Source organism: Cucurbita pepo, chromosome LG20, assembly GCF_002806865.2.
Source record: "Cucurbita pepo subsp. pepo cultivar mu-cu-16 chromosome LG20, ASM280686v2, whole genome shotgun sequence".
In the NCBI taxonomy this organism is placed as follows: domain Eukaryota; kingdom Viridiplantae; phylum Streptophyta; class Magnoliopsida; order Cucurbitales; family Cucurbitaceae; genus Cucurbita; species Cucurbita pepo.
In genome coordinates this window covers 288,565-311,907 of record NC_036657.1, presented here as the reverse complement: position 1 = coordinate 311,907, position 23,343 = coordinate 288,565, and the positions used below count along the sequence as shown (strand labels likewise).

At 37.3% G+C, this 23,343-nt stretch overlaps 5 protein-coding genes across 11 annotated transcripts; 4 read left to right on the top strand and 1 right to left on the bottom strand.

Moving 5' to 3' along the window:
• The first annotated feature begins 136 nt into the window (after window positions 1-136).
• LOC111783475 lies at window positions 137-2,469 on the top strand. Its single transcript, XM_023664406.1, has one exon. It carries the CDS (start codon window positions 729-731, stop codon window positions 2,289-2,291), a length of 1,563 nt encoding a protein of 520 aa, XP_023520174.1. The 5' UTR covers window positions 137-728; the 3' UTR covers window positions 2,292-2,469.
• Window positions 2,470-3,282: 813 nt separating this feature from the next.
• Window positions 3,283-7,691, top strand: LOC111782620 (myosin heavy chain, fast skeletal muscle-like). Of its 5 annotated transcripts, none has more exons than XM_023663401.1 (9): window positions 3,287-3,454; window positions 3,845-3,984; window positions 4,276-4,335; window positions 4,587-4,689; window positions 5,269-5,851; window positions 6,284-6,416; window positions 6,606-6,773; window positions 6,872-6,977; window positions 7,404-7,691. In XM_023663401.1, exons 1-8 carry the CDS (start codon window positions 3,379-3,381, stop codon window positions 6,926-6,928), a joined length of 1,320 nt encoding a protein of 439 aa, XP_023519169.1. In that variant the 5' UTR covers window positions 3,287-3,378; the 3' UTR covers window positions 6,929-6,977; window positions 7,404-7,691. The 5 variants fall into 5 exon arrangements, with proteins under 5 accessions (XP_023519173.1, XP_023519169.1, XP_023519170.1 ...); XM_023663402.1 differs by having other exon boundaries at window positions 3,371-3,493; window positions 3,859-3,984; XM_023663404.1 differs by having other exon boundaries at window positions 3,371-3,493.
• Window positions 7,692-8,482: 791 nt separating this feature from the next.
• On the top strand, window positions 8,483-10,946 carry LOC111783636 (SNAP25 homologous protein SNAP33-like). Its single transcript, XM_023664554.1, has 6 exons — window positions 8,483-8,723; window positions 9,041-9,547; window positions 9,759-9,852; window positions 9,941-10,068; window positions 10,372-10,469; window positions 10,580-10,946. Exons 2-6 carry the CDS (start codon window positions 9,086-9,088, stop codon window positions 10,677-10,679), a joined length of 882 nt encoding a protein of 293 aa, XP_023520322.1. The 5' UTR covers window positions 8,483-8,723; window positions 9,041-9,085; the 3' UTR covers window positions 10,680-10,946.
• Window positions 10,947-11,603: 657 nt separating this feature from the next.
• On the top strand, window positions 11,604-13,322 carry LOC111783637. Its single transcript, XM_023664555.1, has 5 exons — window positions 11,604-11,752; window positions 12,031-12,377; window positions 12,455-12,593; window positions 12,746-12,827; window positions 12,906-13,322. The coding sequence occupies exons 1-5, from the start codon at window positions 11,727-11,729 to the stop codon at window positions 13,104-13,106; spliced, it is 795 nt and encodes a 264-aa protein (XP_023520323.1). The 5' UTR covers window positions 11,604-11,726; the 3' UTR covers window positions 13,107-13,322.
• Window positions 13,323-17,908: 4,586 nt separating this feature from the next.
• LOC111783256 lies at window positions 17,909-21,798 on the bottom strand. Of its 3 annotated transcripts, XM_023664172.1 has the most exons (4): window positions 21,430-21,798; window positions 21,036-21,155; window positions 20,151-20,366; window positions 17,909-20,011 (listed from the first exon to the last, which is right to left on the bottom strand). In XM_023664172.1, the coding sequence occupies exons 2-4, from the start codon at window positions 21,063-21,065 to the stop codon at window positions 18,095-18,097; spliced, it is 2,163 nt and encodes a 720-aa protein (XP_023519940.1). In that variant the 5' UTR covers window positions 21,066-21,155; window positions 21,430-21,798; the 3' UTR covers window positions 17,909-18,094. The 3 variants fall into 3 exon arrangements, with proteins under 3 accessions (XP_023519940.1, XP_023519938.1, XP_023519939.1); XM_023664170.1 differs by lacking the exon at window positions 21,430-21,798 and having other exon boundaries at window positions 20,151-20,442; XM_023664171.1 differs by lacking the exon at window positions 21,430-21,798 and having other exon boundaries at window positions 20,151-20,427; window positions 21,036-21,153.
• Between the last annotated feature and the right edge of the window lie 1,545 nt (window positions 21,799-23,343).

Here is a 23,343-nt window from a genome sequence, read left to right as displayed (position 1 = left end):
GTAAGCAGGAGAGATGTTGAGCCATTGGATTTGTGGGTCGGTTGAGTTGGTGCACGTGCTCCTTGCTTTCTTCCTATTTACCCCTCTCTTTATCTTTGCTTTCATGCATGGATTTCTCCTCCCAACATAGCCCACAGAGACAGACAGAGAGAGAGAGAGAGAGAGAGAGAGAGAGAGAGAGAGAGCCTAAGCCTAAGCTTAGAGCTCCCCTTTCAATTTTTCCACCATGCTTTGTTCATCTCCATCATTGGCAATAAAGTGGCACCTCCGCAAACTTCTAACATTTTTCTTTCTTTTCTTTTGCCTTTAATACTCCTCTCCCTTAAAACTTTCAACTGCCCGAGAGAAGCTAGTGGTGAGAGAAAAAAGCTAGTTGAACTACATTAACCAAGCTTTCCTTTTTCCACCTTTTGTGCATCAGATCCTGTTCTTTCTCCATGACTAGAATTCATCAAATCTGAGATGGGATTTCTGTCATCAGATCACAAAAGGAAAAAAGAAAGCAAAGATCAAGCTTGCTGTGCTGTGCTGTTCTGTGCTGTGATGGAGTTTACTACTTTACTCACTAAATTTGAGCTCTCCACTTCAATTGTTTGATCTGGGTCATCTTCTCTTTGTTTTTTATTTCTGTTTCTGAGCTTTGGCTTTAGCATTGTTGCAGCTGCTTTGCCTGGATTTTGGATCTCTGCTGCTGCTTCTTCTTCTTCCTTGAATTCTATTTCTTCTCGATGGGGGCTGATCGAGAGTTCAAACACTTCTGCAAGCTATGCAACAGAAGCTTTCCTTGTGGGAGATCTTTAGGAGGTCACATGAGGTCCCATTTGTTCAACAGTCAAGCTGAAGCTGGCGAAAATCTGAAGAAGATTAATTTGAAAAAAGCTGGAAGAAGAAACTCTGACATGGATAAGTTTCTGGGAGCTGGCGTTTCTGATGGTTATAGTCTTAGAAAGAACCCCAAAAAAACTTGCAGGCTTGCTGAATTTAGTGGTGAGGACAGGTTTTGCAGAGAATGTGGTAGAAGCTTTCAGTCCTGGAAGGCTCTGTTTGGCCACATGAAATGTCACTCCACAGAAACTGAGAGAGTGTCTAGTAATTTGGAGTTTGATAGCCAATCAGACAATGAAATTGCAGCTGCTAATCGTGGGAAGAGATCTAGGAGGAGACAAACAAGGTACATGGCTGCTGAAACTTCATCTTCCTTTTCATTTGCTAATGCCACTGCTGCTGCTGCTGCTTCTTCATCTGTTTCTGATCATAATGATCAAGAACAAGAAGAGGTTGCTTTGTGTTTAATGATGCTTTCTAAAGATGTTGGTGGTTTTCATTCAACCACCGAGTCTTCTGACAACAACACTATGCCTAAACAAGTTCCCCCTCTGGTCCCAAAAACTCACTTCTCCAAAGCTGTTGAAGCTATTCCTTCCATATGCATGGGGAGTGAGATGGTGAGATTGACAGAACTCCATAGCAGAAAGTTGGAGCTCAGTGATATGGAATCTGGGTATCTCAAATTTGAAGGATCAAACACAGAATTCAGTGATTCCGCTGTTAAGATGAACAAGAACAACGAGAAATCCCAGCATGATGACAGATTTGGATCAAGTTCCAACAACCAAACTTACTTTAACCAACCACAGTTCATTTCCAGTAAGTTCAATTCAGATCAGAGAAAATTCCATGAGCTATGTAATGGGGAATTGAGGTCAAATTCCCTAAGAAGATCAACACCCAATGAACTAAACTCAGAAGCATATGAAAGCAAAGGAAAGAGAAGCAAATTCCAGTGTAGTTCATGCCCCAAGATCTTTCACTCATATCAAGCACTTGGTGGGCATAAAGCCAGCCACAAGAGAACCAAAGGATGCTTGGCTTCAAAGACAGAAAACAGTGAAAATAGCAACGAAACAGAGATATCGAACGACCCAACATTCGAAAGTAAGTCCACAGCCACAGTCATAGAGATGGAAAATCAGCAGGAATCAGACATTCACATGGGATATGAGAAAAAGAACAGAAAGCATCACCAATGCTCCATTTGCTTCAAGATTTTTAGTTCAGGCCAAGCTTTGGGCGGCCATAAGAGGTCCCATTTGATAAGTGGGTCAGAATCCAGGAACAAATTGCCACAAACCACACCGATTCAGAAACCAAAGGCAGTAAAAAGAGACTTTCTGGATCTGAATCTCCCTGCGCCCATCGATGAAGAGGGCAGCAGCCATTTGGGGTCTCTCGAGCCATGGTGGGTCGGTGGAAGCCATTCGCACGAGCAGGCATTAGTGGGTTTGATTTGAGTGCTTCATTGCTTGCGGCTGCAGGCATTGTACAGTAAACTCTTCACCTTTCCTCACGATTCATTGATTCTTTACACATTTGGGGATCGAAGCTATAACTCTTCTTAATGAATCCGAAGGATTTTGTAACAATTTGTGAGATTCCATAACTCCAGCAATGGAAATGGGTTTTTGATCATTGTTTGGATTAGATTCAGAAATCGTTTGTGCTCGTCCATTCAACTATGCTAAACTCAAATTGACAGTAATCTAATTCGAATATGTTTAATGAAAACTACTAATTATAATTAAACATTAATTAAACAATAATGTCGCCTTTTCAAATCTTCATGGATCCAAGATGTGTAACCAACTTTTTTGGTGCATTTAAGTACTTCCAATAGGCTTAAACTTTGGCACATTATGGATGTTGGATGGTCTTTTTGATTTAATTAAGCTTCCTTTACATGTAATTAAGCACTAAACATTATGAGTAGGGAGATTATTTCATTAACATTTTTGTATGATTTTGTTGAAATGTGAATGGACGCCTTAATTAACTCGCTTCATTTAATGCGTAATTATGAATAATTCAAATTTAAATAAATGAAGCGAGTGTGATGAATTTATTATTATTATTATTATTAAATAATTAAGGAAAGGATATAATAATAAATATTTATTTGTTATATAATACTCTAAAATAACTTAATTTGATGGTTGAAGTAATTAAAATATATACTAAAAAAAGAACAAAAATAAAAAGTAAAAAATATGCATTTTTCAAATATTTCAAACTTATGCAATAAAATAAAATAAAAAAGTTTTATATTTATATTTATTTTATTTTGATTTATACACTTAAAAATTCGTTGGAGTTTTTTATTTTTTTATTTTTGTAATATAAAAATGTTAGGAATATTAAGGAAATTAAAATTAATTTAATAAATGGCTTTTCAAAATATAATCGGATCCTTTGAACTCTCAAAAGGCCCAAATCAATTCAATTCAATTTCACCGTCATGAGTCATGCCCGCTTAAAGTCACCGCCATTTCTTGGGCTGGCAATGGACCCGACCATTATTGGAAATCAAATCAATGTTGATGCATGTTTTTGATTGTTATTGAGTTGGTTCCGAGAATTCAAATTCGATCCGAAGTTACGAAGTTATCGATATTCTCAGGTACGCATCTTTCGGAGGATAAAGTTAGCTTTCGCTAAGGTACTTTCCCGTGTAATCTTTTTCAGCTTCCGGTAGTTAGAAGTAATGTATTGTTCATTGTTCAATATAATTTGCTTTGGGATTACTTGTTTGAAGGGATTTTTGGCTTGTCGAAATGAATTAGTTGAACCGTATTATCTCCTTTATCTCTAATTGTTTGCAGCTGTGGACCTTTCTTGAAAATTGAAATTGACGTTTTTGATTTTCGTTTAGGAGTGAAAACTGTAATTTTCTTTTCCCTTTAATTCTCTTTCTTCCCCACGGGAATTAGTTCATGGTCATGCTTTAGCAATTGCTACAAATAATTTTGTGTTTTACGTTTACCTCATAGACTTTAATGTCTTCTGATAGTTTTGCATGTCCAGGTACTTGCCCCTGTGCATTCCTCTAAGTCGAAGGATTTTGTTTCACCAATGTTGAGTCGCAGGAGCAGTAGCTATAGTTCATCTGATTTAGAGGAACTTATAGAGATTGAGACAAGATGTCGGCAGGTATATTTTCTGTATACTTGCTGAAAGTTTCTCTCTTGACACGTGTTTGGAAATTAAAATGACTAGAAGTGATTGTTTCACATTATAGGGATCATTCCAATTTAGATTTTTTAAATGTCTCTAATATTGGCTCAAGTTTGGCCATAAAGCCCCCTTTTCTAAAAAAAAGACAAAAGATTAATGTTCTAAGTATTATACGTGTCCTGCATATTTGGACAAATTTGATGGATTTAGGCCTTTTCTATCTCTTTTAAGCCTTTTCTTTAATTGGTATCATTTTTAACTATGCAGCTAAAGAAAGAAAAGGACACACTAATAGATTCACGGCCTCAAAGCTTTGAATTGATAAGGGTAAGTTTGATGCTGAATGTTTTCCCTCGGTTACGGTGCAGAATGTGATGGAAGCCTTCAATATGCTTGATGTTTTTTCAGCTCTCAGCAGCTCTTTGGATGACTTTAGTGAATCAAGATTGTTTTATATTGTCACTTTATGTTGCTTTTTCATGCCTATTCAGTTTATCTGAAATGAGCACTTGAAACTTAATGTAGACATTTCAATTATCATCCAGATGAACTTAATGATTTTTGACTGTCTGATGCAGCGACTAGAACTACATGTGAAATCCTTATCAGAAGCACGCGAGGAAGACAGGCTATGCATTGAAAACTTGGAGAAGCGGTTAACAAACTGCACTCAGGAAATAGGTAAAGGATGTTGTCTGTAATGTATCGTGTAGGAGACTACTTCTAAATTGAACTCTCGTAAATGAACATTTGAGGAACCTTTTAAAATCATTTATAGACTAAATTGAGAAGTCTATCTTATCAATGAACTTACTCAAATGGACATTTAATAACAATGGTCGAATACATAAAGACAATAATATAATTTGTTAAAGAGCTTATGTTTAAATAGATATTAAAAAGACAAGTAGATTCATTCAACGGAAGGTATCCAAATGATCATATTTCCTTAATTTTGGAATTATGGTTGCTGGTCACCATGAAAATCTCGATCCTTTTTAGCACTAACTGAACCTTCTGTGTTCGGTATAGGGGTTTAAAGATATGCGTAGATATGTGTATATACATATTTAGGTTTTTTAAACGGGTGTTTGCTGTTGAATATTGTTGCATTTCAGAATCATTAATGATTCTAGGAAAATGATGATTGTTGAATTTCTGGCATGGTTTGATGTCTGTGGCAGTGTGCTGTCCTCCATTCTTGACGTATATTCTTATGAGTCTTTTTTTAACATAGTCCAACAACAACATTCACCACAGATTACCTGCAGGATCAATTATGTTTAAGGAACACAGAATTAAACTACCTGGTTGATCACATTGAAAACCTCGAATTTAAATTAGTTCACATGGAGCGTTTGCAAGTAAGGGCTGGCAAGTTAGAGGAAGAGGTGAAGCGTTCAAACTTAGAGTCCCTCTTCTTGATGCAGAAATTGGATGACAAGGAAAAGAAGCTACGAGAATCAAATTCCAATGTAGAAAAACTTGAGGAGTCCATCTCATCTATGACATTGGAGTCTCAATGTGAAATTGAGATTATGAAATTGGATATGGTGGCCATGGAGCAGCGTTTCTTAGAAACCAAGAAAGTTCAGGAAGAGGCTCTTCATCTGAATGATAAAAAGGATAGATTGATTTGGCAGCTTCAGAATGCACAGAAAAATATCGTATCTCTGGAGAAAGAAAAAAAGGAACTTCAAAGAGAGCTGGATATGACAACAAGAAATGCCTCCACATTTTGTCGAAGTGTTGAGGACTTGATTGAAAACAAGGAAAGATCACAAAATACTGTGTGTTTCTCAAATGTCCAGGATAGCAAGTTGACATCACTACTTGAGACTAGGTATTGATATAAATTTAAAAATCCATGGTCTCTGCCTTTTGATTCTCATTACTTTGGGAAGTATGTTCGAACTTCATTGTACACCATATCCGTTGGTTCATAAGGTTTTTTTCATCACAAACCTCAATGGTTATAATGAAGTTTCCTTTTAAATGATAGGCCTTGGCGGAGTTTAATAGTAATAAAGGGTCCAGATTGTATATTGGCTGCTAGTTATTTTGAGTTGTTATGATCCTGATGAAGTTACCTTCTGTTGGTGTCATCATATTTTTCTTCGCTTCGTACCTGTTTTCCTTCTAAATAATGAACTTTCTCGCCAGTGAAGAACAAAATCTGGTCCTAGAGAATCCATTAATATACTTTTGAAATGCTAATTCAAAAGTGGATGCAAATTCTTTGCCATCATTTACACATTAGTATCTTATGTGACAGTTGTGGCGAACTCTTCGGCCATCTTATTCCAAAATTAGCAGTTGCACTATTTGTAGATGCAAATTCAGAAGTCAAAATGAATGAGAAGGCAAAGCAGATACAAGATTATGAACTTCTTGTGAAGCAACTGAAGGTATGATGCATTCAATCGTCTTTGATAACTACAGACAGATGCAAGATTCTCATTGAGACTCCATTTGCTTTTTCCTAATTTTGAACTGCCTAAAAGAATCCATTTGGTTGAGTCGATTGGTTCTTTTTGTAGGCAATATGATTCTGTTTATTTGAAGCCTCCAGGTTGTAACATTCTAGTGGTTGACAGGAGGAGGTAAGAGAGGAGAAGTTGAAAGCAAAAGAAGAAGCAGAGGACCTTGCTCAAGAAATGGCTGAGCTAAGGTACCAAATTACTGGTTTGCTTGAAGAAGAGTGCAAGCGCCGGGCTTGCATTGAACAGGCGTCTTTACAGAGAATTTCTCAGTTAGAGGCACAGGTATTCTGCCTGGGTTTTTAAAGTCTTATATCCCATCTGAAGCACCGTATCTTTTTTTCTTTTTGTTTTTTTTTTAACTAACAGCTGCTTCTTTTTAGGTTCTAAAAGAACGGAACAGATCATTTGCTGTCGCAAGGTGCATGTGCGAGATATAGTAGTTGGTGTATAAATTAAAAGCTGCTTGAGGAAGAATGTGAATCAGAGGTTTGCATTGCTTTACTATTTCTTCGATATTTAGTATTAGCATGACAATTGAATTGGCTTTGGGTACCAGCTCGGTGCTCATAAAAAAATTAGCAATTTCATTAAAGAAAACGGGGGGAAAAAAAAAGTTATCATGTCAGTAGTTATGGGAAGAGAATAAAAGCACTGGAAACTTATCTTTGACTGTGAGAGATGCCTTCCGCAAATATTTATATCGTGTTAATGCTGGCTAAGAATAGAACAGTTCTTCTCATTAGTGGAATCCTAGTGTCATCATTCTTTTAACGTTCCTCTTTCCCATTCGTTGGCTCCAACTCATCCTCTTCAATGAAGTAGCTTACTCTCTTTTTTGAGTACCTTTGGTACGGGACTGGTGAATTTTACTTGCAAACAATGACTCCTATATTTTTCTCTTGGCTTTCCCAGATGTTGTCGCAAATGACTCCTATATTGTCCTCGTGCATTGTTGCTACAATCAAGAATATGAAGTACATTAGCTTTGCGCAGTTCTTTCTGGCAGCTCTGATCCTAAATCTCTGATCAGAGTGCCTCCTTCTCATGAGTTATGTGATGAAAACTTGTTTGAATTAACATAATGTCCTCACTGTTGTAGATGTATATGTAGGTGTATTTGTATTTGAAGCAAGACAAGAATGCTGTATTTGTGCATTTCGCAATATGGGAAGTTTTGTAGGCGCCCATTCCTTGTTTTAATTCCCTCATTACTTCTACTCATCTTGTTTTGCCATAAATTAGCTCAGTGGAACAATTAATAATGTGGGAAAGCTGGTGGTGTGTCTGGTGATCGCTGATGCTAGGCTGATGGGAGCTATGTAATGCTCTAATTCAAATGGGACTTTAATATAAAGTAATATCCCCCTCTCTCCATCTCACCAATTTGGATAAGATTTATGGATGGCTACGGACAAGTTGATAAAAGCAGACTTTTCTTTTTCCTTCCTAATTGACTGATGTCTAATAACGTTGATGCACATGAAAGTGAGGTCTTAAAATGTAAATTTTAGTATTTTACAAGTAATAATATTAGTAATTTCAAATGTTATGATTACCGGTTATATTCTTGACTCTTTACTTTTTTTAGCTCAATAATTGTTCAAGAATCGATCCTCTTATCTATTAAGTTATGTTTATATTAACATTCTACCCGATGTTATTGAGTAGAAAAAAAAAAAAAGAGTTAGATTTATGGTCTCGCTTGTATACCAAACTTAGACAAGTTTCATTTCAAGCTTCAGAGGTTGAATTTTTTTTTTTTTATCCAAAAAAAATTATAAACTAAATAACAGAAAATGGAACGATAAGTTAACAGAAGCAGAAAGATGACAAAGATATAGTTCATAGATAGTGAAAGTTGACTTTCTAAGGCGATCAAAGTTGAATTTCAGTCTGAGATTATTCATCGCTCCCTAATTTTTGACCAAATCCATCAACACTGTTTGATCATTTTTTTTTATCCAAAAGATGAATAAGCGGTTAATGACATAAGGTTTGTTTACAGCGCGTCTTCATCGTTGAACTTCCTCGTGGGTGCTAGTTTCCTCTTTCAACAATTTTCTCAAACGCGGTTTCTTGATTGATTCTCTCGTTGCCCGAGTCGTCTATTTTGAACCAACCCACTTCTCTCCATCGCGCCCTTAAATTCTACGATTCGGTTTTGATTTTGCAGTTTCTTAGATTTTGAGTTTGTGGAATTGTTCTGTTCCCTTCGTTCTCTGAACTCTCAAGGTACTCCAATTCTTTTCTTTCTTGGATTTTTGTATCTGGGTATTCATCATCAACTTCCTTCTTCGCCTTTACATGATTTTGTTTGTTAGCTTCTTGTCCAGTTTAGTTTTTGATCGTGCTATCATCTCTTCTGTTCTCACATCCATTCGTCCATTTTGGATCAATTTCTGCTGGAAAACTGATTGAAGTAGTTTAAATAAGAATCTAAATCTTAGAACATCCCACTGTTCTTCAATGAAATTGACTGTTTTGATCGATTTTCCCTTATTGTATTTTGTTTCTTCTGCTGACATGATCTTGATATCTTCCATTTGCAGGAAAAAAACTGTCACCAATTTTTTGCATTCTAAACCCTTGGGAAAATGTTTGGTTCAAGGAAGGCTCATTTGAGGATAGGAAAACATAGTTCTACCCCGAACCCTTTTGAGTCTGACGATGGTGTTAAAGCTAAGCAAAACCAGGTTTCTGCACAAAGGACTTCGTCAGACCCTTCATTAGTGACGGAGAATTTTGGCTCCAATCCTTTTGATGATGATCATGGACATGCTCCCTCTTCTTCAGGTTCACTAACTTGGTCAGAAAGGAACAAGTACAAGAATGATTTCCGTGACTCGGGAGGAATAGAAAACCAATCAGTGCAGGAGCTGGAGAATTATGCTGTTTATAAGTCTGAGGAGACAACAAAAGCAGTGAATGGCTGTCTAAAGATTGCTGAAGAGATAAGGGATGATGCTACCCAAACTTTGGTTGCCTTGCATCAGCAGGGTGAGCAAATTAACAGGACTCATATGGTTGCTGCTGACATTGATTATGACCTCAGTCGGGTATGTTCGAAATCCCATTTGTTCACTTTTATGTCTCGGGAGGACTCGACGAAATGCCAAGGATTTGATCTTGGTGTTTCTTTGGTCTAGAAATTACTAGCATTAACTTTGCCTGTATATGTCTAAGCTCTATCATATCTTCATTTGCGTGATGTATTAATCTCCTGTAACTCTATTTTCTAAGTGAGTCTTTTCATGAATGCAATATCAGGGAGAGAAACTGCTGGGAAATCTAGGGGGAATGTTCTCTAAGACATGGAAGCCAAAGAAAACTCGACCAATATCAGGACCTGTTATAAGCTCAGGTTAGCCACTTTCTGCTCATGAGATTCAGGGTTAGATGGTAACTTGTTGAAATTCTGTGCAACTGATCTGTTTATTCCCATTTTATAGAGGATTTAGTTAGAAGAAAGGGCAACCACATGGAGCAGAAGGAAAAGTTAGGATTGACACGTCATAAGGACCGGACCAATACAAAAGCTGCATATGCCGAACCTACCAGTGCAATTCAAAAAGATGAGGTTTGTATTTGCTATCTGTAAATAGTTACTTCAAAACGGTACATTGGAGCATATCAACCTAAACATATTTCAACTATTTAAAATATATGTCTTCGACTAAGAGGTCAAAGGTTCGAAATCTACCACCCTCTCAGCTTATGGGTGGCAGGAATTATTGCATTCCGCATAGATTTGTGGTTTTAGTCATTCTTGAAGATACTGTTGCACAAATCTGTACCATGATACCCAAAGCATAATGATCATTTCCAAAATGCAGTATCATTCGTCTTACATATGCTTTGTGTTTGAAAATTACATACACAGGTAGAAAAGGTGAAGCAAGATGATGCACTATCTGACATGAGCGATATCTTGGTAGAGCTGAAGGAAATGGCTGTTGACATGGGTTGTGAAATTGATAGGTTAGTTCGTTTCTATATTCCATAATAACTCGTGTGCTTGTTCTTGCAAATCAAAGACATAAAGACAAGTGTGTACATTAGATATTGAGATGATTTGTTGCTTATTACAGGCAGAACCATGCTCTGGATCACGCTTCTGTTGATGTTGAGGTGATCGGTGACCGAGTTAAAGATGCCAACCGACGGGGTCGTCGTCTGCTCGGGAAATAGAGTTCAAGGCTCTCACATTTGTGATTAGCTTGCTGATACTTATGTACATCTTCCATTTTCCTGGCTTTGTTTTCTTTTTACTTTCAGAAATAGGTATTACCCCATGTCCTAGCTGACGTTGTGTGTTTGAGATCACTAGTTACTTGACTAGGACTAGAAGGTAACTGCACTGATTTTATCATTCTTAGTTCATCTTGAGCAGTGTATACAAACAACCACATTCGAACAATTTCATTTCAATAAATTAGAAACGTGCATTTTCGAACACGGGATGGTTTACCGATCCGAGTTCTGATGGGTTCAAATTCCTAGAACCCCAGACAAACCTACCAGAAAAAATTAGAACTCAGAGGGCCTGGGCGCTTCGGAACCTCGAGCTGAGCTCTGCCGTCGGCGTAGGCGGAGGATATCGTTGAAGGGTCGGAGAGGCTCCGACTTTCTCGGAAGGTATCAATGGTGCAGGGTATGGTGTACTCTCTGATGTTGTAATCGGGAAATTGACGCGCTATTCGCAGGAGAGAACGAAAGAGAGAGAGGATTCGGATCCCGACGGGGATGCCATCTCCGGCGAGAGACGAAAAGTATACTAAGAGATTTCCATTTTCCCATCATATCTTCTCTTACATTCAACTACTCCATAACTAATCTAAAGATCATCCCTGCCCCAAATAAATATTTATCATAAACTTATGATCATCCATGTTCTTGAACTTGTTCTTTTAACTCTAAAAATCATAGCTTTTGCAGATTTATTAATGATCAATAGGGAGAAATCCTTGACGAAAAGAAGGGTTCCATTTTTTAAAATTTGGGAAGTGGGTTAAGCTAAACAAAGAGAAAAAGAAGAAAAAGGTTTTGAGTGTACATAGAAATAGAATCAATGGAAGGCGATGAAGAAGAAAATGCCTTGCTTCGGAATGGAGTTGAGTGCAAAGAAGGCATTTCCTTCGCTTCGCAACTTCCCTGCGTAAAGATACAATACATATTAACTTCATAAACAGTTTCAGAAATTTGAGAGGTATCGATATAAGCTTGAGATTTCAGCACATGGAAACTTTGACTCATCAAAGAAGGTATACTTTTCTTATCTCTTGATCTCCATTCCCCAGTTTGAATATTTGATGTATGTTCATCACTCTTTCATCTGGTTCATCATCATTTACAACCCAAAAAGTTTTACAAGGGATAAAATGATAAGAATCATTGAAACAGAAAAGTAATCGAATCTGATCTCTGAGTCACCATTGGCCAAACTCAGCTCAGATTAGGTTCTACAACACCAAAGAGTTTCCTCTTCTTGTCCTCTTTTATTTGAATACTGAAAGTAATATGGCTATTGACTGCTTTGTAGGCTGAGTTCTTCGGATTCAGGACGACATAATAAAGATGCTTCCATCAAACCAAGAGATGGAATTCCACAGCAAAAAACAAGATCCTCCAAAGAGGGTACTGATAAAAAGGAGTCCAAGAAGTTACGGTGGTATTTTGCAAACGAAATGAATGAGGATTATGATTCAAGGGATTTAGAGTTTGCCACTGCAGCAGCATCAGCTGCATTTGCAATTCGCTCACAAGAAGAAACTGATTTACAATACCAGAAAAAGAAGAGAGGAAGTCTGGAAACGCCATTAACAAAGGTTAAAACCAGAAAAGATGACATAACCAGGCGACCGTCTAACAAAGAAACAACAAATCCTGGTAAAATTTAAACATTGTGCTTAGAAATTTCTTATAAGAATTTCTTGTCACAAAAAGTATCATGTTCATTACACCAGGCCAATCTTCAATAAAGAAGCCAACGGGACATGAAAAGGACTCAATAACTGGAATTCCTTTACCGCCACCAAGACGAAGCCTTGTAGAAACTAGAGCTGATGTGTGGGAGAGGCATAACATGGAGAAGATTAGAAAAAGGTATATACTAATTTCTGCATTAATCAATACTCAGGAGTGGACCTCACAGTTCCAAGTTCTCAAGTTCATGAAACACTTGCACTAAAAGATCTCTCCTCTTAATCCTGAAACTTGCTTATGGAGTTGTTTTCTAAGACAATCTCATATTTCAGGTACGAAAAGATGAAATTGTCAATTCATGCCTGGGAGAATAAGAAGAAAATGCATGCCAAACTTCATAAGGAAAAGAAAATGGTCTTACCCCACCTTTTGGATGTTTTCCTTACTATAATACATTTTAATGTCAACTGAAAAAAACTTCTGTTCATGAAGGCTGAATTGGAGAACAAAAAGGCACTGTTTCTGCAAAATTACCAGGACAACATAGTACGAATCGACCAGATCACGGAGGGAGCAAGGGCACAACTAGAACAAAAAAGAAGAAGGGAAGAGAAGAAAGCAAGAGAAACAGCTAACCGAATCAGGTCGACCGGAAGACTTCCTGTGACTTGTTTCTGCATCCAGTATCACTAACAATGAGACAGTCCTGGTGAAAAGAGAAGCATCAAATCATGCAGCTCCTATTCACTTACACTTCACCTAACAAATTCCAATCCAAAATCAATAACAAGTCATTGTGATGTTGTGTAAATTGTTTCTTATGTTTCTTTCATTGTGGCCTCAAACTCACTCTCAAAGAATGATAGATTTGATTGCAATAACAGAGATAAGTACAGCTTTAATCTTCTAGAATTTTTGCATTGATGTGAGTTTGGTATGGCACAAAATCATGGAGCAAATTAATCAATCATTTCACTTTTTAAACAATAATAATAATGAATCCACCACACAATAAATATAATTTTCCAAAAAAAAAAAAAAAAAAAAAAAAAAAAAAAAAAAAAAAACTTCACTGAAATAACCCGACCCTTCTCCACATTGGCCATATCATTTCCATCAAAGTCTTTTACTTTACTCTCATGTCACATTTGATATATATATATATATATATATATATATATATATATATATGTGAATATATTACCCCTTCCAGATTGTTATATACATGAAATATATTATATCTTTATCATACAGCTTAAATATTATGCAACACCTGCTGCAGGGGGTCTTGTGTCCTGCAATGATATCACAGTTTCAAAGGCACCAACCAATGCCTTGACCTTACTGTTCCTGGTCTGTGCAAGCTTGCTTGCTGTCTCTTCAATGACATTATTAAGCAGATTTAGGGTTTCTTTCTTTCCTCTCGAATCCTGATGTCTAAGAACAACTCTCTCAGATTTGAGTCTACTAGAAATGAATTTTCCCTCGATAGTTTCCTTCCTCCTAAAGATTTTCTTTCTCTTAAATTCCTTCTCATCTTCCTTCACTTCAATACCATTTTGGTTGGCCTCTTTACCCTTCATGTTTCTCTTTCTTAAATCAACTTTAGGACTTTGAATCTCACCAAGTAAACGTACACGCCGAAATTTAAGCCTCCTTGGCGTACTGGTTTCAGTTTGAAGTTCAAGCATCCTCCCCTTCCTAAACTTCAGCTTTCTAGATTGACCATCTCCAGAATCACTTAGAGCCATCCTTCGGGTCTTAAGCTTGAGTTCCACCTTTGAATTCTCACTTTTTTTCACATCATTTCCTGAAGTAGAGCCACGATGCTCAACATGGACGCGTTCAGATGGGTACCTAGATGAAAATGGTGATGAAGGAGCTGATCGGGTCTCCGTCATATGAGCCATACCAAATCTCTTATGTCTTATACCTTTGAATTCCTTGGATACCGATGGAGACGTTGATAAACTTTTACTTATACCTTTGAATTCCTTGGATACCGATGGAGACGTTGATAAACTTTTAGGAGTAGTTCTATTTCTAGCACGCCTCACGTTCTTTTTCACTGAAAATGGTGGCACTATGGGGGCTCCATCAGACTCTTGTTGATGCTTCAAGCTGTTGAATGTTGCAAATGAAGATTGTGGCCGAGACACAGCAGTTTGAACACTATTTAGAGTCAATTCCTCTGTTTCATTCTTGGTAGATAAAATTTTAGGACTAGTTCTATTTCTAACACGCCTCACGTTCTTTTTCACTGACCATGGTGACACTATGGGAGCTCCATCAGACTCTAGTTGATGCTTCAACCTGTTGTCTGTAGCAAATGAAGATTGTGGTCGAGACTTAGCGTTTTGAACACTATTTTGAGCCAATTCCTCTGTTTCATTCTTGGTTGATAAAATTTTAGGACTTGTTCTACTTCTAGCACGCCTCGCGTTCTTTTTCACTGACAATGGTGACACTATGGGGGCCCCATCACACTCTTGTTCATGCTTCAAGCTGTTGTCTGTTGCAGATGAATATTGTAGTCGAGACTCGGCGGTTTGAACACTATTTTGAGTCCATTCCTCTGTTTCATTCTTGTTAGATAAAATTTTAGGACTAGTTCTATTTCTAGCACGCCTAACGTTCTTTTTCACTGACAATGGTGGCACCATGGGGGATCCATCAGACTCTTGTTCATGCTTCAAGCTGTTGTCTGTTGCAGATGAAGACTGTGGTCGAGACTCAGCGGTTTGAATACATTTTTTAGTCAATTCCTCTGTTTCATTCTTGGTAGATAAAATTTTAGGACTAGTTCTATTTCTAGCATGCCTCATGTTCTTTTTCACTGACAATGGTGGCAATACGGAGGATCCATCAGACTCTTGTTCATGCTTCAAGCTGTTGTCTGTTGCACATGAAGATTGTGATCGAGACTCAGCGATTTGAACACCATTCTGAGCCAATCCCTCTGTTTCATTCTTGGTGGATGGTTCAATCATGTATAAAGTTTTCTCCTCTACATCCTCATTGTTAAATGGATCAGGTTTATATTTTCTGGGATGCTTTGGTCTCTTCAGACCACACCTCCCAATGATTTTCTTATCTGCAATTGTAACACGCTTGACACGATTTCTTGGAACACGAAAAAGTACTCGTGGCACCAAGTCCTTCATATCCTCCTCTGCGGAGATATTTCTCTCTTGGCATCTACTTGTGCTATTTGTACAACTGCTTGAACTTCCATCTCCATCTTGTTTCTTATCCTTTCGAAGTTCTTTGTTTCTTTTGGTTCGTGAACTAACTTGTCTTGCAAAAGAAGACGCCTTCGATCGGGACAAATTAAGTTTTGTCCGACGGTAATGCACCGATGCAGCCTGCACTTCCTTGATAGAAGGTAAAGGCCTTTTTGGAGAGGGAGTAACAATCTCAGGGAAAGAAATTATATCTTCCTTCACGTCAGTAATATTGATGGCATTGTAATCTGGGGAGGACTTTGGACCGATTGTATTCTGTTTCGCCAACAAAACCATAATCCTCCTCAAATCCCGGCCACCACCTCCCATTGATTTAGCTTTTCTCAAGATTGAACCTGCAGGCTTCCCTTCAAGATCCTGTTTAGCACCATATTTGCAAAAATCATGGCATGAGCCTGTGTGCGGTAGGAGATAGCGAGAGAGAATTTTTGGTTTCATCTTTGGGGTATTAATGTGCACAATAACTTCTACATTGCAACTTTCAGGCTCATTAAACTCCGTAGTGGCTGGGAAATCAATGATATCAATGCCTTTCTCGGTGATATCTTCAGGCTCACTGGTCTCTGCAACTGCAATGACAGGGATATCAATGCTTTCCTCCGTGATATCTTCAGGCTTACTGGTCTCTGCAACTTCAATGACAGGGATATCAAAGCTCTCGTCTTGTCTAGCTTCATCCCCGCTTACCTCCTCCATAGCAAGAGGTATATCATTGTTCTGCTCCGCCATTAAACGAAAAAATTATTGAGCAGAACCCTGCAGCAGATGAGATTTACTCAGACAAAGGGCATATGATAAACAAACAAACAATCACAACCATGATCATAACGTAACATAACATAACATAATTCTTATATGATTTCACTTTTAAATTGGCATATTCATGAGAATATAAAACTTGCTTCTTAACCCACAAAAGGGAGCTCTTAGCTCAACGATTTCTCCATCTACCAAGAAAGCTAGAATATCCAATGAAATCAATGGCATTTTGCCAATACGGACACATTCAGGGAAGAAAAAAAGAACACCATAACCTGAAAAAACCTCATCATAAAACCGAACAGAACAGAACAGAGAAGTGCCCATTTGTAATTCGATATTATGTCCATTCGTACGATCATAACACAGAAAACCCAATAAACTTGCCTAGAAAACTTTCATTTATTCGATCACAATCCAGCATTATGCCCAACAACTAATCGAAGTCATTCGCGAAAATGAGGCGAAACGCAATTCACATAATGCAAAAGCGAAAGCAAAAGAATCAGAAAAAGAGAGGTTACTTAATTGCGCGCGACCGAGAAGAAAAAAGCAAAAAAAAATCGTACTTACCTTTTTGGTGCAGATAGGTGAGGGAGAAGATTTGGGGTTGTGATGGAGGGAGCTGAATCATATAAGAGGCCGCGTTTGTTGCAGCAAAACAATCTCCCGCTTCCATTTTAGAGCATATGTTACAACCAATCGGGCATGGCGGGCATTGGTAAGCGAGAACCCCATTCAAATCAAACCACCATCTTCTTTTCAACTTCATTTTTGGTTTTACACAACTCCCCAATCATTTCCGCCAACACTTCCTTCGCAGAATGGCTTAATTAGTTGGTTAATGCCCGGGATTATTACTTTTGGTGGGAGAATGGGGATTAAATAAATCATACTAATAATATATCTTACATTAGTGTTGATATACCAATCAAATATTTTGATATATATTTGTGAAATATGAAAAAGTATTATAGTTGCCCATTACAAATTTTCTATAAAATATTTTAGCTTTGATGTCACAAGGACCGTTTGCTATTATTTAATTGGGCAGTTAAATAATTAATGAATGAGTTCAAGTAGTTGGATAGATGTTGGCTTTATTAGGTACAAATATTCCAGCATATGCAATGATTGTTGTAAGTATTAGTTTGAATCACAAGCAATATAGATAGCTCAACTGATCCGATGATATGATGCAATCCATAAAAAAGTTCAAATCAACCGTTACCACATATTGTCCTAGCTTCTCCTCAAAGTTTTTTAAAACGCGTATGATAAAGAGAGGTTTCCACACCCTTACAAGAAATGTTTTGCTCTCCTCTCCAACCGACGTGGTGTCTCACAATCCACTCCTTTGAGGGGCCAATGTTCTCGCTGGTACACCGACCAGTGTCTGTAAGCAAAACGCTATAAATGGCTTCCTCCCGACCTGATGTAAAAGCTTGGTTGAGTAAAATCCCACACGGCAGAGCACAGAAAACTTGGGTGTAAACTGAAACTCATAAACCAAACCAGCATGAGATAACTTCATTTACCGAAACTACCTGTCTGCATATACAATGGCGGTTTCCTTCTTTCCAGTATAACTTTGTATGAAATGGCACAAACAATTGACTCAAAATGGAGAGCTGAATAGAACTTAGCAAAATTTACAGATCAAATATGATAGTCCAACTATACTTGTCCTAAAATAGTCTTTCTGGTACAAGCTGGATATCTCCGTCCCCTCCGCCGCCGTGTAATATTACCCCAAACTACAACCTTTCTTTCTTTATTCTCTACTTCATTGTCACTGCTTACTTGATCCATGATCGACCCTAGCACAGCCTCTGTAACTTTTGAAGATGAATCACACAACCGTCTCTTCCCTCTAGTCCATGTCGTTCCGACTCTACTTGGAGTTTTCGCTGCACCGTTTATCGAGTGAGAACTTGTGACTTCCATCAGGCCTCCAATTGTCTGAATATCTTCTGTAACCTCGTACCTCGACAAAGTTGTAAGACTTGGAAGAATTTCTGTCTGAAAGTTCTTGCGCTGACCCCGCCTCGCACGGCCCTTCCCCAGTTGACATGAAGGTGAAGAAACATTTTTTGTTGCCTCCTCTTGGTGGTTACTTCTTGTCAAGGAACACTCTTCCTCTACTGTTTCTTTCAACTTCAATGTCATGACCTCAAAGTCATCCATGCAATTTGACAAAAGCTCCTCTGAGTCACTGCCATCCTTACATTTCATGGCTACTTCAGCCTTCTCTGGCTCAGCTCCCATTGAAGAAACTATTTCGGCTAACCAGCATAAGGATTCCCATGAAACTTGAACGGACTGACAGCCGGTGATTTTTCGACAATTTTGAGCCACAGATGATGAAATAGAAACCAGAGCTTCTGCTGCAATCGCGTTGAGATCCTCCAACGGTTCGCCATCGTCTTCAACTGACTTTAGAAAATGTGATCCAACTTGGTTCTCACCAAACTCTCCTGTAGTTGAAGAATGTTTTCCCTTTCCTGGACTTACAGGTACCTCCAGTTTCATTTCAGTTGAGCAACAAGGCGCGGCCAAAAATTCTTCATTTATGCAGACGTTGAGATCAATTCGACCTTCGATCCAATTTGCAGAAGCCTTGCAGCATGATTCTTCTTTCACGATCTCGGACTTGGAGCCATTACAGAAGCTTCCTTCAAGGGGGTTCACACTACTAGACCCAGTGCGAGATCTCGAGTTCTTAACACTACAGAGATCATCTTCAGCAAGCATTGCATTTCCTATGGGACCTTGTACAGATTTTGTCATAGATGCAGTGGATGATGACAGACTAGAATTTGTAATATCTTTGTCCGGTTGATATCTTTTGCTTCTGTCATAAAAGCTAATCGATTCAGAATAGCCATTGTTAGAGGGTCCATTTCTCCTTCCATGGACATCTGGCTCTGAGAAAACAAGAAATTTTGAATTGGCTTTGCCATTGAGATCATGGAAAAGGATCTCCCTATGGCCAGTAGCATCCTCTAAACCAACGGATCTACAGCCGGGTTCTTCCTCGATGTTAGGAGGATCATTTAAATCGACCGAGATCTTTGTTTTCTCGAACAATGAATCAGCGGTTGAAGAATCCCTATGTAATGAAGCATTCAAATCATGCTTGGAAAGAAGAGGTTTATCACTAATATGAACAACATCAGGCATTCTCTTGAGATGAAAGCTTGACATTTCAGGCACTTTTGTCAATTCATCTCTTCTGTTCAATTGTTTTCTGTCAGTTGGAAGTTCAAGATCAAACATCCCATTTCCCAAAATTTTGCTCTTAGATTCCGAAAAATAAGGAGTCTTCGAAAAGATTCCGTTCGAAGGGGTGTCAGAACCTGTTTGAATGTTCTTCCCAAAACTTGAATGTAGTGAGCTCTTTTGTTCCCCATAAATAAATAATTGACTGTATGCAGGGAAGTTGTGTGCATCCTGAGCACACAATGCATCGACCCGAGACTTATAAAAATCAGACCGAGTTGTCGTGATGCATACATCATGCTTATTTGATTCCCTCTTCATCTCAGCTATGAACTCACTCTGTCTTTTGTAAAGGCGATGAAGTTCGTAAATCTGGACAGTTTATTAATTTCAGATGAGTTTAATAGTACATAACTATGGCAAATATGTGGTAGGATTGGCTAATAGTACTAATAGTACATAACTCCATAATGATTCTAAGCCAAAAGATAAATTGCAGCCGAGGATATACCTGATCCCGAAACGTCGCTTCTTGCATAAGCATTATCTGCTTTAACGCATCTCGACCACATTCAAAATACAGACCAGCTGACAGTGGTGACAAGAAAGCTTTGGAGCTATGTCCACCGTTCAGCATTTTATCCTCACTGGTTTGAGGCCATATACAGCCACCAACAACTCCTTTTAGATCCCCACTGAAATAAAAGTTTGGATAGTTGCCAGAACCCTGCATATTTACTCCAATACCAAGAAGTTCCATAAATAATACAAATGCTTCACTGGATATTCTGAGAGATTAGGACCTGAGTTAAAAAGGGCAGCAATGAATGGTTGATATCTAATAGACACAAGAACAGAATCACCTAGGTTTCTAACATAATATGTAACCACCCTAGCTTAGTGCTAGCAGATATTGTCCTCTTTGAGCTTCTCCTCTCAAGGTTTTAAAACGCGTCTGCTAGGGAGAGGTTTCCACACCCTTATAAGGAATGCTTCGGTCCTCTCTCCAACCAATATGGGATCTCACAATCCATCCCCCTTGAGGGTCCAGCATCCTCACTGGCACACCACCCGGTGTTTAGCTCTGATACCATTTGTAACAACCCTATCTCAATGCTAGCAGATATTGTCCTCTTTGGGCTTCCCCTCAAGATTTTAAAACACGTTAGGCTAGAAAAAGGTTTCCACTCCCCTATCATGAATGTTTCGTTACCCTCTCCAACCAATATGGGATCTCACATAATACCAACCGATCCATGATTCAAGAAGTTTTGATCAACTCCAGCTAAAACTTTTAAAGTTACAACCATTTGTAATTTCAAATTCCAATATTATACTTTGGCATCTATAGTTAATGATAACATAGAATCATATATAAGAGTTAAGAGACTATTACCTCAGGCAGAGTTCCTTGCCAAAAGCACATCCAAATGGAGACAAAATCTCACATTGAAATGACACCGTTCACACCATTTAGTACCACGAAACTCAGCTTGACCATACAAACTTCAAGAGCCTGAATACAAAAAGACAAAGGCCAGATGAAAACTCAGTAGAACAAGTTGAATATATGAAGTTACTAAGATATTGCATAAGAAAAGGGAAGAAAGGTCAACCAAGTCCAGCAGAAACAAAACAACAAACAAAATCTCGCACAAACAATGCATTAATTCATTCATAGTTCTAAATTCACTCTCTCAGAGCTCAATCGACAGAACCCACCAAACAAATTCAATAAACTACAGAAACGAACCAAATCTGAATAACAAAGTTGTACGAAATTGAATCACCTGGTTTAGAGAATGGAAGGTGAAGTAAAAGAAGAAACAGAGAGGAGGCATGGAGGAGAAATCAGGGGGAAGTGGAGGACATTGGGTGAGGAATTACATGGAAAAGGAAATCGGACGCGGAAAGCGGATAAAGTAGGAAATTCGGATCTGGTAAAGAAGGCCGATGGGCCATTTTTTCAAGGAAGATTTAGAGATAGAGAGAGAGAGAGAGTAAAGGAAATGAAATGAGACGAACAAAGCTTCCATTACAAGGTACACCATGGCTGTCTGTTACCACTTATCTTGTCTCTATCTTTCCTCCTCTCTAATTTCTGGATTTTTTATTACTCCAAAAAAGATTCTGCGATGCTTCACCTTGCCCATAAACTAAACCCCTTCCTTATCTTTTCTTTAATTGTCTTTTTATCATAATTTATCCCATTAATTATATATTATATATATCTTTAAATATTTATACTACAATTATTTACATTTTCGTAATTATTAAAATTTAATTGGTTAAAAAAATACATTATTAAGAATCAAATGAATTACTTTAATTTTTAATTTAAAAATGATTATAATAAAGTGATTAAAGCCCTCAAACTCAAAATATTAATGTGGTTGCCTTGGTTGAATTATGAAATAAAGTATTTATGTAAAGGTCAAATTTTAAAAAAAATATAATAATGTAAATTAAAGCCCAAAAAGGTTGGGCCTAGTTGGTTGCCTTGGGCTTAGGCTTTAGTGTCCACTTTTTTATTATTATTATTATTTTTCAAGACTTAATTTCAATTTTGAAAACATTTCAAAACAATAAATAAAAAAATAATGAGAAAATTGGTTCCTATGGTAAATATTTTTTTACCGCGTATAGTAAAAGCAACCCCATAATTCACCTTCACCCTCCTCTTCAGTAATCATTGTTGGGCTTACTGTTGTGGACCATGCTCCTCTAGAAGGCCCATAAGCGATTTCAGTAGTTGGGACGACTGACAACTGAGAACATTTTATTTATTATGAATATTTTTTTTTTTCTATTTTTAACAAAAATATATTATAGATTTATAAATTAATAATTTATTATTGAAAGGATAATTACAAATATAATTAAAAGTTGAATTTATTAGGCAACAAATTCATATTTTAAAATTTTCAAAGCTTATTATTTGACTCAAACTCGAATAATAAATCTAGGGTTGGTGCCCCTTGTGGTTCTGGTTATAACAACCATAATATATATATTTATTTATTATTTTTCAAATAACAAAAAATAAAATATAAGGTATTCATCTCTCAAAGATTTCATTTATTAGATTAAACTAAATTTGTTGACCACCATTTTCATATTAGGAAGGTTGAAATTTCAAATAAAGAAAATAATATATTTAGAGAATACATTTAAAGTAATTAATTATATAGTTTCTTATTTATTATAAAAACAAAATTAATTTAAAATTCTGATATTTCAAAATTATTTTTTGAAAATTTTCATTATTGGGTTGTTTTATTATTTAATCTAAAAATAGCATTAAAAAACAACTTAATTAAGTGTATATAGTTTATTATAAAATTATAAGAAGGATAGGGAATTAAAAGTGACGCCCAAATTGAGGAATAAATCAATAATTAAGATGATTGCAGAAAGACAAAGGCATGCATGCGATAGGGGTCTCCTTTAAGGTGGGTCCCAATAAAGTCAATGACGTGGGCCCACCTCAGCAGTGAAGAAAGGAAAATGTCATGGTGGCAAAGCTGGCAAAGCTTAACCAAACAAAGGCTGATCTCAAAAGGTACCAAACAGAAACAATTAAAGTAAAGTGATTATAATTATTTTTTCTTTTCATCATTTTCTTTTTCTCCTACTTTTGCCTTTTTTTTTTTTCTTAAAAAAAAAATCCTAATATATATATATATATATATATATATATATAT